The sequence below is a fragment of the Candida orthopsilosis genome, assembly GCF_000315875.1.
Source record: "Candida orthopsilosis Co 90-125, chromosome 3 draft sequence".
In the NCBI taxonomy this organism is placed as follows: Eukaryota; Fungi; Ascomycota; class Pichiomycetes; order Serinales; family Debaryomycetaceae; genus Lodderomyces; species Lodderomyces orthopsilosis.
The window spans coordinates 351,591-366,654 of record NC_018296.1 but is presented as its reverse complement, the minus strand read 5'-3'; the positions used below and the strand labels follow the sequence as shown (position 1 = coordinate 366,654).

The 15,064-nt window shown below is 39.0% G+C and overlaps 3 protein-coding genes and 2 non-coding genes across 5 annotated transcripts; 3 read left to right on the top strand and 2 right to left on the bottom strand. All coding sequences in view use genetic code 12, as the record gives it.

Moving 5' to 3' along the window:
- Nucleotides 1-620: 620 nt before the first annotated feature.
- CORT_0_Lys(CTT)_41 lies at nt 621-707 on the bottom strand. Its single transcript has one exon. It is a non-coding gene (tRNA).
- A 13-nt stretch (nt 708-720) lies between these two features.
- Nucleotides 721-804, bottom strand: CORT_0_Lys(CTT)_40. Its single transcript has one exon. It is a non-coding gene (tRNA).
- A 649-nt stretch (nt 805-1,453) lies between these two features.
- Nucleotides 1,454-2,764, top strand: CORT_0C01750 (hypothetical protein; the record flags this gene model as incomplete). Its single annotated transcript, XM_003868408.1, has 1 exon — nt 1,454-2,764. The coding sequence occupies one exon, from the start codon at nt 1,454-1,456 to the stop codon at nt 2,762-2,764; it is 1,311 nt and encodes a 436-aa protein (XP_003868456.1).
- Nucleotides 2,765-3,557: 793 nt separating this feature from the next.
- On the top strand, nt 3,558-9,197 carry CORT_0C01740 (Fas2 alpha subunit of fatty-acid synthase; the record flags this gene model as incomplete). Its single annotated transcript, XM_003868407.1, has 1 exon — nt 3,558-9,197. The coding sequence occupies one exon, from the start codon at nt 3,558-3,560 to the stop codon at nt 9,195-9,197; it is 5,640 nt and encodes a 1,879-aa protein (XP_003868455.1).
- A 211-nt stretch (nt 9,198-9,408) lies between these two features.
- Nucleotides 9,409-14,814, top strand: CORT_0C01730 (Sec7 guanine nucleotide exchange factor (GEF); the record flags this gene model as incomplete). The annotated part of the gene is made up of 1 exon (XM_003868406.1): nt 9,409-14,814. One exon carries the CDS (start codon nt 9,409-9,411, stop codon nt 14,812-14,814), a length of 5,406 nt encoding a protein of 1,801 aa, XP_003868454.1.
- Between the last annotated feature and the right edge of the window lie 250 nt (nt 14,815-15,064).

The window sequence follows — 15,064 nt, the reverse complement described above, 5'->3', positions numbered from 1 at the left end:
TTTTCTCTCCAAAACGGATTATTTACCATTATTGCGCACACGACAACATCAAGACGGCGTCATTACATCAGCGGATCAACAGCAAGTTGTATTCAGTCACCCACTTCGATTGACTTTTTTCCAAAACTGGGAGTCAATACAATTCTGTTAACTTTAGAGTGCAGTTAATATTTTCCTACCATAACTCTTTAAGACTGAACCTTAAGCCACTCAACTCCTTTTTCAGAGATTATTTAACCCTTTTAAGTAGATTCTCAGTAGATTGCGACGAACTTATTTGGTTTCTCTTCAAATGGGATAAAAAGTTATGAAGTATCAAGCAACAAGTGCATTTCCCAATCAATACTGCTTATGGTGAATATGACTTGGAAGATGGTGGTTGTGACACTATTTAATAACATTTAAACTATATTAGAAGTAGTGCAGTACACGCACACTTTGATCAAGTTTGGGTGCAAAATTTGTGAAATCATAAGCATGAAATTTAACTTGCGAGGTAAAATAACAACAGCGTCATCTTCATACATTAGCGTAACAATTGTACCACAGTTGCTGATACAACCAAAAAAAATGGCATCGAGACAATTTAGTTACATATAAAGTAGACTAATTAAAAAAAAAGCCCAACGCGGGACTCGAACCCGCAACCTTTCGATACCGTCTCATAAATAAGAGTCGAATGCTCTAGCCGATTGAGCTAGCCAGGCTGATGAAAAACAAAGCCCAACGCGGGACTCGAACCCGCAACCTTTCGATTACTAGTTAATAAGAGTCGAATGCTCTAGCCGATTGAGCTAGCCAGGCTGTTTTCGAACAAAACTTATGCTTGAAAATATCTGCCAAGCAAAATTCGATTACATTTCTATATCCTTCAAGCGGCTTTTATTTTTTTTTTTTTTCTCTTGGGGAATGTATTTCAAAGACAATCCAAATTTGAAGCCATTATACGCGATAAATGCTCCAACAAGCTGTCGTTGTTGTAGAGCACTCCCCACAGAATTGAATCAGACATGATTATAAGTGGATCCAACCTGAAATTGAATTGTGTAGGTTGAGGAAACCAAGTGAATAACTCCAATAGTCAATATAATCAGGAAACAATGCACTTTGAAATTCACATGGTGTGATACTGCCTTATACATTTTGTCCAAACTTGTCTCTTGAACTTGTCCACCAGACCTGTACTCAAGAAGATTGTTCAGCTGTTTTCCCTTAAACTGTGTTCCCAAAGATTAAAGACCAAAAAAAATACTTCAAAAGAAGGACCCGCTCATCCAAAGCAGCTCTACGTTCTATGGACCTCACTACTCATTGTGTATTTCTCACTGGATTTATAGATCCGAAAAGATAACTTTTTCCTATAGCGAATGAAAGAGTTTTGTGTAACAAATGAAATAATTTTCAAATCCGAGACGGATTGTGGATTGTGAATTAGAGCATATTGTGACACTTGATGCTGAAAAACTTTGTTAGACCGTGGTTTCATTATTTATACCAACTATTTTACCATGATATCTCATACTCTAGATTCATATACAAAGCGCCCATGTTGTACCTTTTACCACCAGAAATAGTTGAAAAGATTGGTATATCACTACCGCAAAATGATTTACTTTCGTTGATGACAACCAACCAATATTTCTACAACCTTTTGCATCCAAGGTTGTATTCAGTTGTAATCTTCGACTCATCCCCACATTTGTTTGATTATGATACCAAGTCACTAAATGCATTTAAACAAGGTCGTAATGATTACAAAGTTGACGGAAAGTTCATGAGGGGAGTTAGAATAAGGTCGGTGTTTGCACTCAAAGCATTCATGAAGAGTGTGATCAAGTTTGCACATTATGTAAAGGGGCTCATGGTTATCAACTTACCCGATATCTCAGATCTAGAAGCATTTGATTACTTTAAAGCGATGTTACCTTTAATGATTCAGTTGCAAATATTTTCATGGAACCACAACGTTGCCTTTCCAGTAAGCTTTTTGAAATATAATAGCCTGATTCGTGCCATGAGAGGAAAAATTGAAACGGATTGTTGTGCACAGTTTCCTTACATGACTCAAGGGGTATATACTAAAATTGACAGCGTCCAAGATCTTGAAACAATAACGTTACGCAACATTGATTTGACGGATTTGGAGTACGACTTTAGTAAAATCAAAAGCTTGTCATTGGATAACTGTACGTATAAAAGAGACTATTTAGTTGATCAAGATTTCACATCATTGGAGGATTTATCAATAATGGTCGAAGATGACCCTTCAGTCATCAGACTTATGTCCAAGCTTAAACTCAAGTCATTGTCCTTGAAAACAGAGTCGTCTATAAGTGGGCTACTCCACAAGTTATTACCCGGAATTGTGCGCTTGGAATTACACTCACAATTCGACTTGGCAAGTTTGAAACAGTTATCCCGGTTTGTCAATTTGAAATATTTGCAACTTCCTATTCTCGAAAAGGATATCCTCGAAGTGCTACCATTCATCTCACAATCGATCCAATTTCTCAATTTGAATGTATTGGAAACAACAGAGCGCAACAATTGTTTGATTGCAGATGAATACTGGGAGTGTACTGTGGATCAGAATTTATTAAAGTTTCAAGATTTTGTTTTGGAGTACCACCGCCGTTTGAACAATCTAGAATGGGTGATGTTTAATGGAAACAATAAAAAGTACGTGTTTGAGTGCGCCGAACTGGTCATATATAGAGATAGATTTAGCTGCTATTTTGATGAAATTGTAAATACATTACTTTGAGGCATCAACAACGGAAAACACGCTAATTACTATGGGATCCAGAGTACCTGGAACACATGGAGTACACAACCTTTGTTTTACACATCCAGAGTTGTAGATCATTTGTAATAGTCCCGAAATAAAAAAAGTAATTCTCTGGTAAGAGATTCATTTCAGGGTGGAGATGACCTGTCAATTGCTCTCCCAACTTGCAAAAGTGTTCTCTCGTACCATTTTAAACTGAACGTAACCGAATACATCCAGGGTAAATGAGAAGGCATTAAGCTTTGGTGATGTTGTAGAAAGAAAAGTAGGCTGAAATGGGTACTCTTTTTTTAAAAGTTGAAAATTTTTTCTGTTTGCAATGTCGTGTCGTGTCTTTAGGAGATGAACTAACGCGCGACACTCAGCTCAACAAAAACTTCTAATGATACACAACATACAACCTGCATATAAAATTTAAAATTTTTGTTGTTTGTTGGTTGCAATATTTGTTGGGAGTAGATTCCAATCACTATGAAAATGTCAATAACTTCCAAGAGTTCATCGGTTTGAAGCCAACATATTATAGATATAGAGAGAATACCAGGAACTTGCACCGTCCGCTTTACTTCACCCAAGTTTTCTCCTTCCAAAGCTGACCAGTTTCAACAATTTTCGTGCTCATTCGGAGTATCTAAGTTTTGTGTAACCAGTACTACCAATTTATCCAACTAAATAATTTTGGGTAAATGCACCTTTCATTTAAATTGAGACCAACTTGTCCTAATATCCAGCTAACCTCCTCTAACCATCGTTAACCACACATCTCACCATGAAGCCAGAAATTGAACAAGAATTATCGCACACTTTGTTGACTGAGTTGTTAGCATATCAATTTGCTTCACCAGTTAGATGGATCGAAACTCAAGATGTCTTCTTAAAACAACACAACACTGAAAGAGTTATTGAAATTGGGCCATCTCCTACTTTGGCCGGAATGGCTTCAAGAACTATCAAGGCTAAGTATCAATCATATGATGCAGCATTATCGTTGCAGCGTCAAGTTTTGTGCTACTCCAAAGATGCTAAGGAAATCTACTATACTCCTGATCCAATTGAGCCACCAGCCACTGAAGAGCCAAAAGCCGAATCCGCAAAAGAACCAGCGCCTGCAGTTGCACTGGCCGCTACATCTAGTGTACCACCTCCACCAGCACCTTCTGCTGGTCCAGTTGAATCAATCCCTGATGAACCGGTTAAAGCTTCCTTGTTGATACACGTTTTGGTGGCACAGAAATTGAAGAAACCTTTGGATGCCGTTCCTATGTCAAAAGCAATCAAGGATTTGGTGAATGGTAAATCTACTGTTCAAAATGAAATTTTGGGAGATTTGGGTAAAGAATTTGGCTCTACTCCAGAGAAACCAGAAGAAACCCCATTGGAGGAACTAGCAGAACAGTTCCAAGATACCTTCTCCGGATCATTGGGAAAGACATCTACTTCATTGATTGGTAGATTAATGTCATCAAAGATGCCTGGTGGATTTTCCATCACCACTGCAAGGAAATATTTAGAGTCAAGATTTGGTTTGGGACCAGGTAGGCAAGATTCAGTCTTGTTAACCGCTTTATGTAACGAACCAGCTAGTAGATTGGGATCTGAAGCTGATGCCAAGTCCTTCTTGGATTCAATGGCTCAAAAATACGCATCCCATGCAGGAATTTCATTGTCATCGCCTTCCGCAGGAGGTGCAAGTTCTGGTGCAGGAGCAGCGGTTGTTGATAGCGCCGCTTTGGATGCATTAACTGCTGAAAATAAGAAGTTGGCTAGACAACAATTAGAAACCTTGGCTAGGTACCTCCAAGTTGATTTGAGCAAAGGTGAAAAGGCTTTCATCAAGGAAAAGGAGGCTACTTCAGTATTGCAACAAGAATTGGATTTGTGGGAGGCTGAACATGGCGAGTTTTACGCAAAGGGTATCAAGCCTGTATTTTCACCATTGAAATCAAGAACTTATGATTCATACTGGAACTGGGCTAGACAAGATGTGTTGTCGATGTGGTTTGACATCATATTTGGAAAATTAACCTCTGTCGACAGAGAAACCATCAACCAGTGTATACAGATTATGAATAGAGCTAACCCAACTTTGATCAAATTTATGCAATACCACGTTGATCTTTGTCCTACTTATAGAGGAGAAACTTACAAATTAGGAAAGAGATTGGGTGAACAATTGATTGAAAACTGTAAGCAAGTTTTGGGCCAAAATCCAGTTTTCAAAGATGTTAGTAGAATTACTGGGCCAAAGACTACAGTCAGTGCTAAAGGTGACATTGTTTATGAGGAAGCAAACAAGGATTCTGTTAGAAAATTCGAGCAATATGTTTTTGAAATGGCACAAGGGGGTTCTATGACGAAGATGAAACAATCTACTATCCAAGAAGATTTGGCTAGAGTTTATAAGGCAATTTCGAAGCAAGCTTCTAGAGATAGCAAATTGGAATTACAAAAAGTGTATGACCAATTGTTGAAGGTTGTTGCTGGTTCTACTGAGATTGAAACAGAACAAACTACCCAAGATGCTTTGGCAATTCCAACTGGCTCCAACACTCCTACGGAGGAGGACGAGTTATCAACTGCCTCTGATGACGATGAGATTGCATCTTTGCCTGATAAGACGTCCATAATACAGCCTGTATCCTCAACCATTCCAAACAAGACAATCCCATTCTTGCATATTCAGAGTAAATCAGAGAGTGGAAACTGGGAATATGATCGTAAATTGTCTTCCATCTACTTGGACGGTTTGGAATCTGCCGCTATTAATGGTTTGACTTTCAAGAACAAGTATGTATTGGTCACAGGAGCTGGTGCTGGATCCATTGGTGCCGAAATCTTACAAGGATTGATCAGTGGTGGTGCTAAAGTAATTGTAACCACATCTCGTTACTCAAAGAAGGTTACAGAGTATTACCAAAACATGTATGCTCGTTACGGTGCTGCTGGATCTACCTTGATTGTAGTTCCATTCAATCAAGGTTCTAAGCAAGATGTTGACTCCTTGGTTGATTACATCTATAACGACTCCAAGAAAGGTGGTTTGGGTTGGGATTTGGACGTCATTATTCCATTTGCCGCTATCCCAGAAAACGGTAATGGTATCGACAACATCGACTCGAAATCAGAGTTTGCTCACAGAATCATGTTGACAAATCTTTTGAGATTGTTGGGTGCAGTCAAATCCAGAAAGACAACCGATACCAGACCAGCTCAATGTATCTTGCCATTATCACCAAATCACGGTACTTTTGGATTTGATGGATTGTACTCTGAATCAAAGATTTCTTTGGAGACTTTGTTCAACAGATGGTACTCTGAAGATTGGGGAACAAAATTGACCATTTGTGGTGCTATCATTGGTTGGACAAGAGGTACTGGTTTAATGAGTGCAAACAACATTATTGCTGAGGGTATTGAAAAGTTGGGAGTTAGAACTTTTTCACAAAAAGAAATGGCATTCAACATTTTGGGTTTGTTAACACCAGAGATTGTTAACTTGTGTCAAGAGGAGCCGGTTATGGCCGATTTGAATGGTGGTTTGCAATTTATTGACAACCTTAAGGAATTCACTTCTAAATTAAGAAATGATTTGACTGAAACTGCAGACATTAGAAGAGCCGTTTCGATTGAGTCAGCTATCGAACAAAAGGTCATCAATGGTGAAAATGTTGATTCAAACTACAACAAGGTCACTGTTCAACCAAGAGCAAACATGAAGTTTGATTTCCCAACTTTGAAATCTTATGACGAAATCAAGCAAATTGCACCAGACTTGGAGGGTATGTTGGACTTGGAAAATGTTGTGGTGGTTACAGGATTTGCTGAAGTTGGACCATGGGGTAACGCAAGAACCAGATGGGAGATGGAATCTAAAGGTGAATTCTCACTTGAAGGTGCCATTGAGATGGCTTGGATCATGGGTATGATCAAGTACCACAATGGCAATTTGAAAGGAAAGCCTTACTCTGGTTGGATTGACGCAAAGACCCAAACACCAATTGACGATAAGGATATCAAGGCCAAGTACGAAGAAGAAATTTTGGAACATTCTGGTATAAGATTAATTGAACCAGAGTTATTTAACGGCTATGATCCAAAGAAGAAGCAAATGATTCAAGAAGTTGTTATTCAACACGATTTGGAAGCATTTGAATGCTCTAAGGAGACAGCTGAGCAATACAAACATGAACATGGTGAAAAATGTGAAATTTCAGAAATTGAGGAAAGCGGTGAGTATAGTGTTAGAATCTTGAAAGGTGCTACGTTGTTTATTCCAAAGGCCTTGAGGTTCGACAGGTTGGTTGCAGGTCAAATTCCTACTGGTTGGGATGCCCGTACCTACGGTATTCCAGAGGATACAATCAACCAAGTTGACCCAATCACTTTGTATGTTTTGGTTGCTACAGTCGAAGCATTGTTATCAGCTGGTATCACTGATCCATACGAATTCTACAAGTATGTTCACGTTTCTGAAGTTGGTAATTGTTCAGGTTCAGGTATGGGTGGTGTCAGTGCATTGAGAGGTATGTTTAAAGACAGATATGCTGACAAACCAGTCCAAAACGATATTTTGCAGGAGTCTTTTATCAATACGATGTCTGCATGGGTTAATATGTTGTTATTGTCTGCTTCAGGTCCTATCAAGACACCGGTTGGTGCTTGTGCTACTGCCGTTGAATCAGTTGACATTGGTATTGAAACAATTTTGTCAGGTAAGGCTAAGGTTGTCATGGTTGGTGGTTATGACGATTTTCAAGAAGAAGGCTCTTACGAATTCGCCAACATGAATGCCACTTCCAATGCCATTAATGAATTCAAGCACGGCAGAACACCAAAGGAAATGTCTAGACCAACCACAACAACAAGAAATGGTTTCATGGAAGCTCAAGGTTCAGGTATTCAAGTTATTATGTCAGCAGATTTGGCAGTTAAAATGGGTGTTCCTATTCACGCTGTTTTGGCCATGTCAGCAACGGCAACCGACAAGATTGGAAGATCAGTTCCTGCCCCAGGAAAGGGTATCTTAACCACTGCAAGAGAACATCATGGAAACTTGAAATACCCAAGTCCATTGTTGAACATCAAATATAGAAAGAGACAATTGTCCAAGAGATTGGACCAAGTCAAGTCTTGGGAATCTTCTGAACTCAACTACTTACAAGAAGAAGCCGAATTGGCAAAGGAGGAATTTGGTGAGGAATTTTCGGAAGCTGAATTTTTGAGAGAAAGGGCAGAGGAGATTTACAGAGAGTCCAAGAGGCAAGTGGCTGATGCTAAGAAACAATGGGGTAACTCTTTCTACAAGTCTGACCCTAGAATTGCTCCATTGAGAGGGGCTTTGGCTACATTTAATTTGACGATTGATGATATCGGAGTAGCTTCCTTCCATGGTACTTCCACTGTTGCAAATGACAAGAATGAATCAGCAACCATTGACAATATGATGAAACATTTGGGTAGATCAGAAGGAAACCCAGTGTTTGGTGTATTCCAAAAGTACTTAACCGGTCATCCAAAAGGTGCTGCCGGTGCTTGGATGTTGAATGGTGCTATCCAAATCTTAGAGTCTGGTATCGTTCCAGGTAATAGAAATGCTGATAACGTTGACAAAGTCTTGGAACAATACGAGTATGTTTTGTATCCATCTAGATCTATTCAAACAGATGGTATTAGGGCAGTCTCAGTTACATCCTTCGGTTTCGGTCAAAAAGGTGCTCAAGCTGTTGTTGTCCATCCAGATTACTTGTATGCGGTATTGGACAGGTCAACTTATGAAGACTACGCTAAGAGAGTTACAGCTAGAAACAAAAAGACCTATCGTTACATGCATAATGCTATTACCAGGAATACGATGTTTGTTGCCAAAGACAAGGCTCCTTACACTGATGAGTTGACCACGGATGTGTACTTGGATCCATTGGCTAGAGTTTCAAAGACAAAAAATGAGTTTGCTTTTTCGAAGAAGTCTCTCCAATCAGATAAATCATATGTGAGTGACATTTCAAATGCCACCGCGAAGGCTTTATCATCTTTGAACAAATCATCCAAGGGAGTTGGTGTGGACGTCGAGTTGTTGTCCGAGTTGAACATTGAAAATGAAACCTTTTTGGAAAGGAACTTCACTCCCGAGGAGATCAAGTATTGTCAAAGTACCTCCAACCCACAAGCCTCATTTACTGGAACTTGGTCGGCAAAGGAGGCCACATTCAAAGCCTTGGGTGTGAAATCTCAAGGCGGTGGCGCAAGTTTGAAGGAAATTGAAGTTGTTAGGGATAGCAATGGAGCACCAAAAGTTATTTTTAATGGAGATGCGAAGACAGCTGCAAAAGCTGCAGGAGTCAAGAATGTCCATGTTTCCATTTCCCACGACGACTTCCAAGCCACTGCCGTTGCTCTCAGTGAATTTTAAGGTTTATAGAACTATTTATATTGAATTAATTTGTGAGATTTATAAACTAATTTTTGTAAGTTGATCCGTGTTCTTTCACAAAGCGGTGGACAATCAACGAGAAGGAAAAAAAAACATTAGAGACCAACAAAATTGACAAAACAAACTGGTGAGATCCAACAACTGATAAAACCATTAGAGAAACATAATACCACCTATCAAAACTCAATTAATGACAGAGAAACAAGAAGGAACCGGTAATGGGTTTAAGGAGAAGCCAATAGATAGAAAAGAATCAAATCAGATCGCTAGCGATCCCAGGGAGGAGGATACTAACAGAGAAATTGGAGACGGCACCAGGGAAACTGAATCCACCGAGAATGGAACTAGCAAAAATCAGCAAAATGATACATTGAGAGGTGAGAAAACAAACAGCGTGGCTGCTTCTGATGAAACTCCCAATGATAATGAGTCGACACGAAATGACAACAATTTAGAAACCAACAATGTCAACGTAACTATCGTACAATCAACACCGGTAGGGACAGCCGCCAGTAGTCCAATTGTTTCCCAGTCCCCGGCAAATGCTAATCACAGACGACAAACCTCGGTGTTGTCATTCGCTTCCAGTGCAACTGTGGATAACTCACAGATTTTCAAGAAAAGCTTCGATTCTATATTGGAGTCTAAAGAAGCGAAAAAAAACGAGCAACTTAGAGCTTCAATACAGCGTGCACTTGATTATTTGAACAGAACCGAAGAGAAAGAGCCATACGTTATATTCAATGCGCTAAAAGCTTGCTGCGATACCAATAGTATTGAGTTAAAGTCGAAAGCAGTCGATTTATTTGCAAAACTATTTGATTACACTCAATTTGATGATACATTGGAGAAAAAGAAGCTCACTGATGACTCGGTGAATGTTATTTCATCCTGTTTTGAAGGTGAAGGAACAGATCCAGAGTTGGAGTTGCAGGTAGTTAGGGCGTTAATGCACTCGATACTTTTGATGCCATGTCACGGAGCATCATTATTGCAAGCGGTAAGACAAATCTACAATGTGTTTATCTTCTCCTTAACAGCTAGAAACCAGGCCATTGCCCAAGGAATCTTGACACAAGTGATTGGGGCAATTTTTTCTCGAGTTGAAGAGTCGAGAAAGTCTCGAAGTCAAAGCACAAACGCTTCAAAGTTGAATTTTGAATCCATTGAAAATGTGAACCTTCCAGACGATAAAGAAGAGGAGAGATTAACGTTGTCGCAGTTGGAAAGAATTAACGATTCCTTAAACGACAACGATAGAGTGAATGAAGCAAATAGTGCCACAGAAGATGACCAGGACTTGGAGGTGAAAGATGCATTTTTGGTATTTAGAGCTATGTGTAAGCTCTCTATCAAAACTTTAGACTCCACTACAATTGACATGAAGTCACACTCAGTGAGATCAAAACTTTTGTCACTACACATCATTCACACTATACTCAAAGAGCATATCGAGATCTTTTTGAGCCACGATGTGGTAATTTTATCACCAAATGCTAACGAAAAAGTGCGATTGATAAATGCCGTGAGACAATACATCAATTTAGCATTATCTAAAAATGCTGCATCCGATTTAGCTCCAGTGTTTGAGTTATCATTGGAGATTTTCTGGATAATCATCTCCAATTTGCGATCCGAGTTCAAGAGAGAGATTCCTGTGTTTTGGGATGAAATTTATTTCCCAGTTGCTGAAATGAAGACTTCGAGTCCTCACCAAAAGCGTTACTTATTGGCGATCATCGAAAGGATTTGTAATGATTCTAGATGCATTATTGAATTCTATCTCAACTACGATTGCGACAGCAATATGCCTAATATGTGCGAAAAGATTATTGATTACTTGACCAAACTTTCATTACAACGCGTGGAGGTCACGCCTCAACAAAAACTCGCTTTCAGGGAAAACAGGAGGAACGGTATAGCAGTTTATGATGTTGGCAAAGTGGCAAACTTGACAAGCAGCACAATGTCATCCAAGCCACCAGAGCCAACTGTTTATTCGTTGTTTCCTTTGGAGTATGCTCTAAAGATGACATCAATCAGCTGCTCAGTTGCTTTCTTGCGTTCGTTACATTCATGGGCACAAAAGGGTATGCTGAATTCCAATAAATTGAGTATAATGGAACAAGGTAGTGACTCATACTTGTCATTGAATCGTAATCGTTCCGATTCGAATAATACCTCGCTGAATGTCACAAGAAATACCTCGTTCGTCAATGGCGATGACTTGAACAAAACAGAGACCGATAAAATTGAACAATTTGAAAACCAGAAACAAAGAAAGAAGATTCTACTTGAGGGAATCAAGCAGTTCAACCAAAAGGCCAAAAAAGGAATCAGGTATTTTATAGACAAGGGGTTCATCAAGTCGGATTCTCCCGAGGACATCGCAAGGTTTCTTTTGGAAACTGATGGCCTCGACAAGGCTACCATCGGTGAATATCTTGGTGAAGGTGATGATAAAAATATTTCCATCATGCACGCATTTGTGGATCAGATGGATTTTGAAAATGCCGAGTTCGTTGATGCAATGAGGCGATTCTTGCAATCCTTCAGGTTACCAGGAGAAGCGCAAAAGATTGATCGATTCTTGTTAAAGTTTGCCGAACGTTATGTCAAGGGAAACCCCCGAATTTTTGCAAACGCTGACACAGCATACGTACTAGGGTACTCCGTGATTATGCTCAATACTGATCTTCACTCGCCCCAAATTAAAAATAGGATGAATCTTGATAATTTTGTGATGAACAATTCAGGTATAGATGATGGAAAGGATTTACCTAGAGACTTGTTACAGAGGATATATGACGAAATTTTGAATAATGAGATTAAGTTGCAATCTGAACAACACGCTGCCCTCATTGCAGGTGACATACAAATCGCCCCATCTTCTCAGTCTATTGGGTTCTTTGGAGGCCGTGATCTAGCTCGTGAAGCTTATATGTTCGCGTCAAAAGAAATGTCAACGAAAACCGAAAAATTGATGAAAAGTCTAGGAAAGAAAGCCAAAGTTGACGACCAAGATGTCATGTTTTACGCAGCTACCAGTGTTTTACACGTGAAGTCTATCTTTGATACGTTATGGATGTCAATACTAGCAGGATTAACGCCTCCCTTCAAAGAATATGACGATGATGTAGTCACAAAGGCTTGTTTGGAGGGAATCAAGTTGTCAATTCGTATTGCCTGCATGTTCGACTTGGACTATGCAAGAGCATCATTTATAGGTGCCTTAGTTCAATTCCAAAATTTGAGCAACTTTGAGGAGATGAAACAAAAGAATGTTGACGCCATTTATATTATGTTGGACTTGGCTGTCTCAGAGGGTGATCACTTGGGTGCTGCATGGAACCAAATATTGACATCTATTTCCCAAATTGAACGATTACAATTGATTGCACAAGGAGTGGACCAGGATTCCATACCTGACGTTACAACTTCTAAGCTCATAACCCGAGGATCTACAGAGAGCACAAGGACAAGCACAAGTTTCTTTGGCTCATTTACATCACAAACTCCTGCACAATCTGCTGCAAGTAAGTTTCATAATCAGCATCTTTCTCCCGAGGTTGCGAGATTATTAGTCAAGACTGATTTAGAAGTGGCAATCGATAAAGTATTCACCAATAGTGCTAATTTGAACGGAGGCAGTATTGTTGATTTTGTCAAAGCATTATCCGAGGTTGCCAAGGGTGAGATAGATTCATCAGGACAAAGTGCCAACCCAAGAACGTTTTCCTTACAGAAGTTTGTTGATATTTGTTATTACAACATGAATAGAATTCGTTTGGAGTGGTCACAACTTTGGGCAACTATGGGCGAAACATTTAATGCATTAGGGTGTCATTCGAATCCGTCGATTCTGTTTTTTGCATTGGACTCGTTGAGGCAACTTTCGATGAGGTTTTTTGAAATTGAAGAGTTGGCAAACTTTAAATTCCAGAAGCAATTTCTTAAACCGTTTGAGTATGTGATCATACATAATCGATCGTTAGAAGTAAAAGACATGGTGCTTGAATGTATCAACAACATGATACTAGCCAGGGCTTCCCAAATCAAGTCGGGTTGGAAAACTATATTCAATGTTCTTACAGCTGCCGCAAAAGAAAACAAGGAAGCCTTGGTGACGAAGAGCTATAAAATGGCCATTTGGATTAACAAAGAGTATGTTGAAGAAGTGAAAAGGCAGGACTCATTTTCAGATTTGGTTGTTTGTTTTACTACATTGACCAAGAATGAAAAGTATCAAAGAATTAGTTTATTGTCGCTAGATGTTTTATCAAAGTTGATTCATGAAATTGCACAATACAGCTTGTTTGACAAAGACAATGACTATGCCGATCATCCTGACCGGGGTGAGTCATTACAGAAGCTTTGGTTCCCTGTTTTGCTTGGTTTTTATGACATCATCATGACTGGCGAAGAGTTAGAAGTAAGGTCAAGAGCGTTGAACAATTTGTTTGACTTGATCATGAAATACGGAAAGTACTTTGATCAAGATTTTTGGAATATGATTAGTCGTGAGTTGTTATTCCCCATGTTCCAAGTTTTAGGTAATCATTGGGAATTGAGTTTAGATGAGTTGAACGATAATTTATCGGTGTGGTTATCCACTACACTTATCCAAGCCTTGAAAAGTATGATCAACTTATTTACAAACTATTTTACAGAGTTGAGTCATATGTTGAATGAGTATTTGAAGTTGATCATATCATGTATTTGCCAAGAGAATGATACCATTGCAAGAATAGGACGCGAATGTCTCACCACGTTGTTGATTGACAATGCATCCAAGTTTAATACCACACAATGGGACGAAATATCGGAAGCGTTTGCAAGTTTATTTGAACTCACCACTGCCAAAGAATTATTTACATTGGATCCATTATATGAAGGAAATGAGGATAGTCTCTCGATTACTGGAAATGGAGATGAGGACTCCACTTTGAAGAAAGAGCTACTCGATGACAATGAGGTTAGATTGAAAAAATCCAGAGAAAAGTCTTCAATAGTTGTAAAGAGTGTTTTGCAATTGCTTTTGATTCAGACGTTGTCGGAGTTGTTCGAAAATGATTCGTTTTACGATAGCATTCCGTTTGACCAGTTAGCAAAGTTGGCAGATTATTTGAATAGTTCTTACCAATTCGCAAAATCATTCAATGACAACTATGATTTGAGGGTTCGGTTGTGGAATGCTGGAGTTATAGAGCGATTGCCAAATCTCTTAAAGCAAGAGTCATCATCGTCCGCAGTCTACATCAATATAATGTTTCGCTTGTACTGTGATGACGAAAAAGTATCACCAGGGGACAAGAAGACGATTTTAACGAAATTGCATGCATTATGTGTTTCTATTGTTGAGAATTACTTGAAATTTGATGAGACTAATCAACAAAGAAATATTAGTACTTGGAAGCCAGTTATCATCGAAATTTATGAAGGGTATGTCGAGTTGGATGATGGGGATTTCAAAAATTATGGTCCTGCTATGTATAAGTTGATTTTGGATTTAATGTCGAAGAATTTGGCGAGTGACTTGAGAGTTGCAATTAGAGCATTTTTAGCAAGGATCGGTGTTGATTTCCTAAAGATTTAGTCCTGGATTAGGGCTTTTTATATTAATGGTAATAAAAGTGAGAGAGTTGCTTAAATTTCTTGTTGTAAAGCTCAGTAGATGTATATATCGATGAAATAGATACTCCTCAGTGAAGTACGATAAAGCTGTAGTCAGGAGTAAATCATTATTACAGGTAGCGCGGGTTATAGCAAAAATAAAGTATGTTCTGCATATAACGCAAAACAAAGTCACAGAAAATTTTTCTTTTTCGAATTTTTCAACAAAGAAA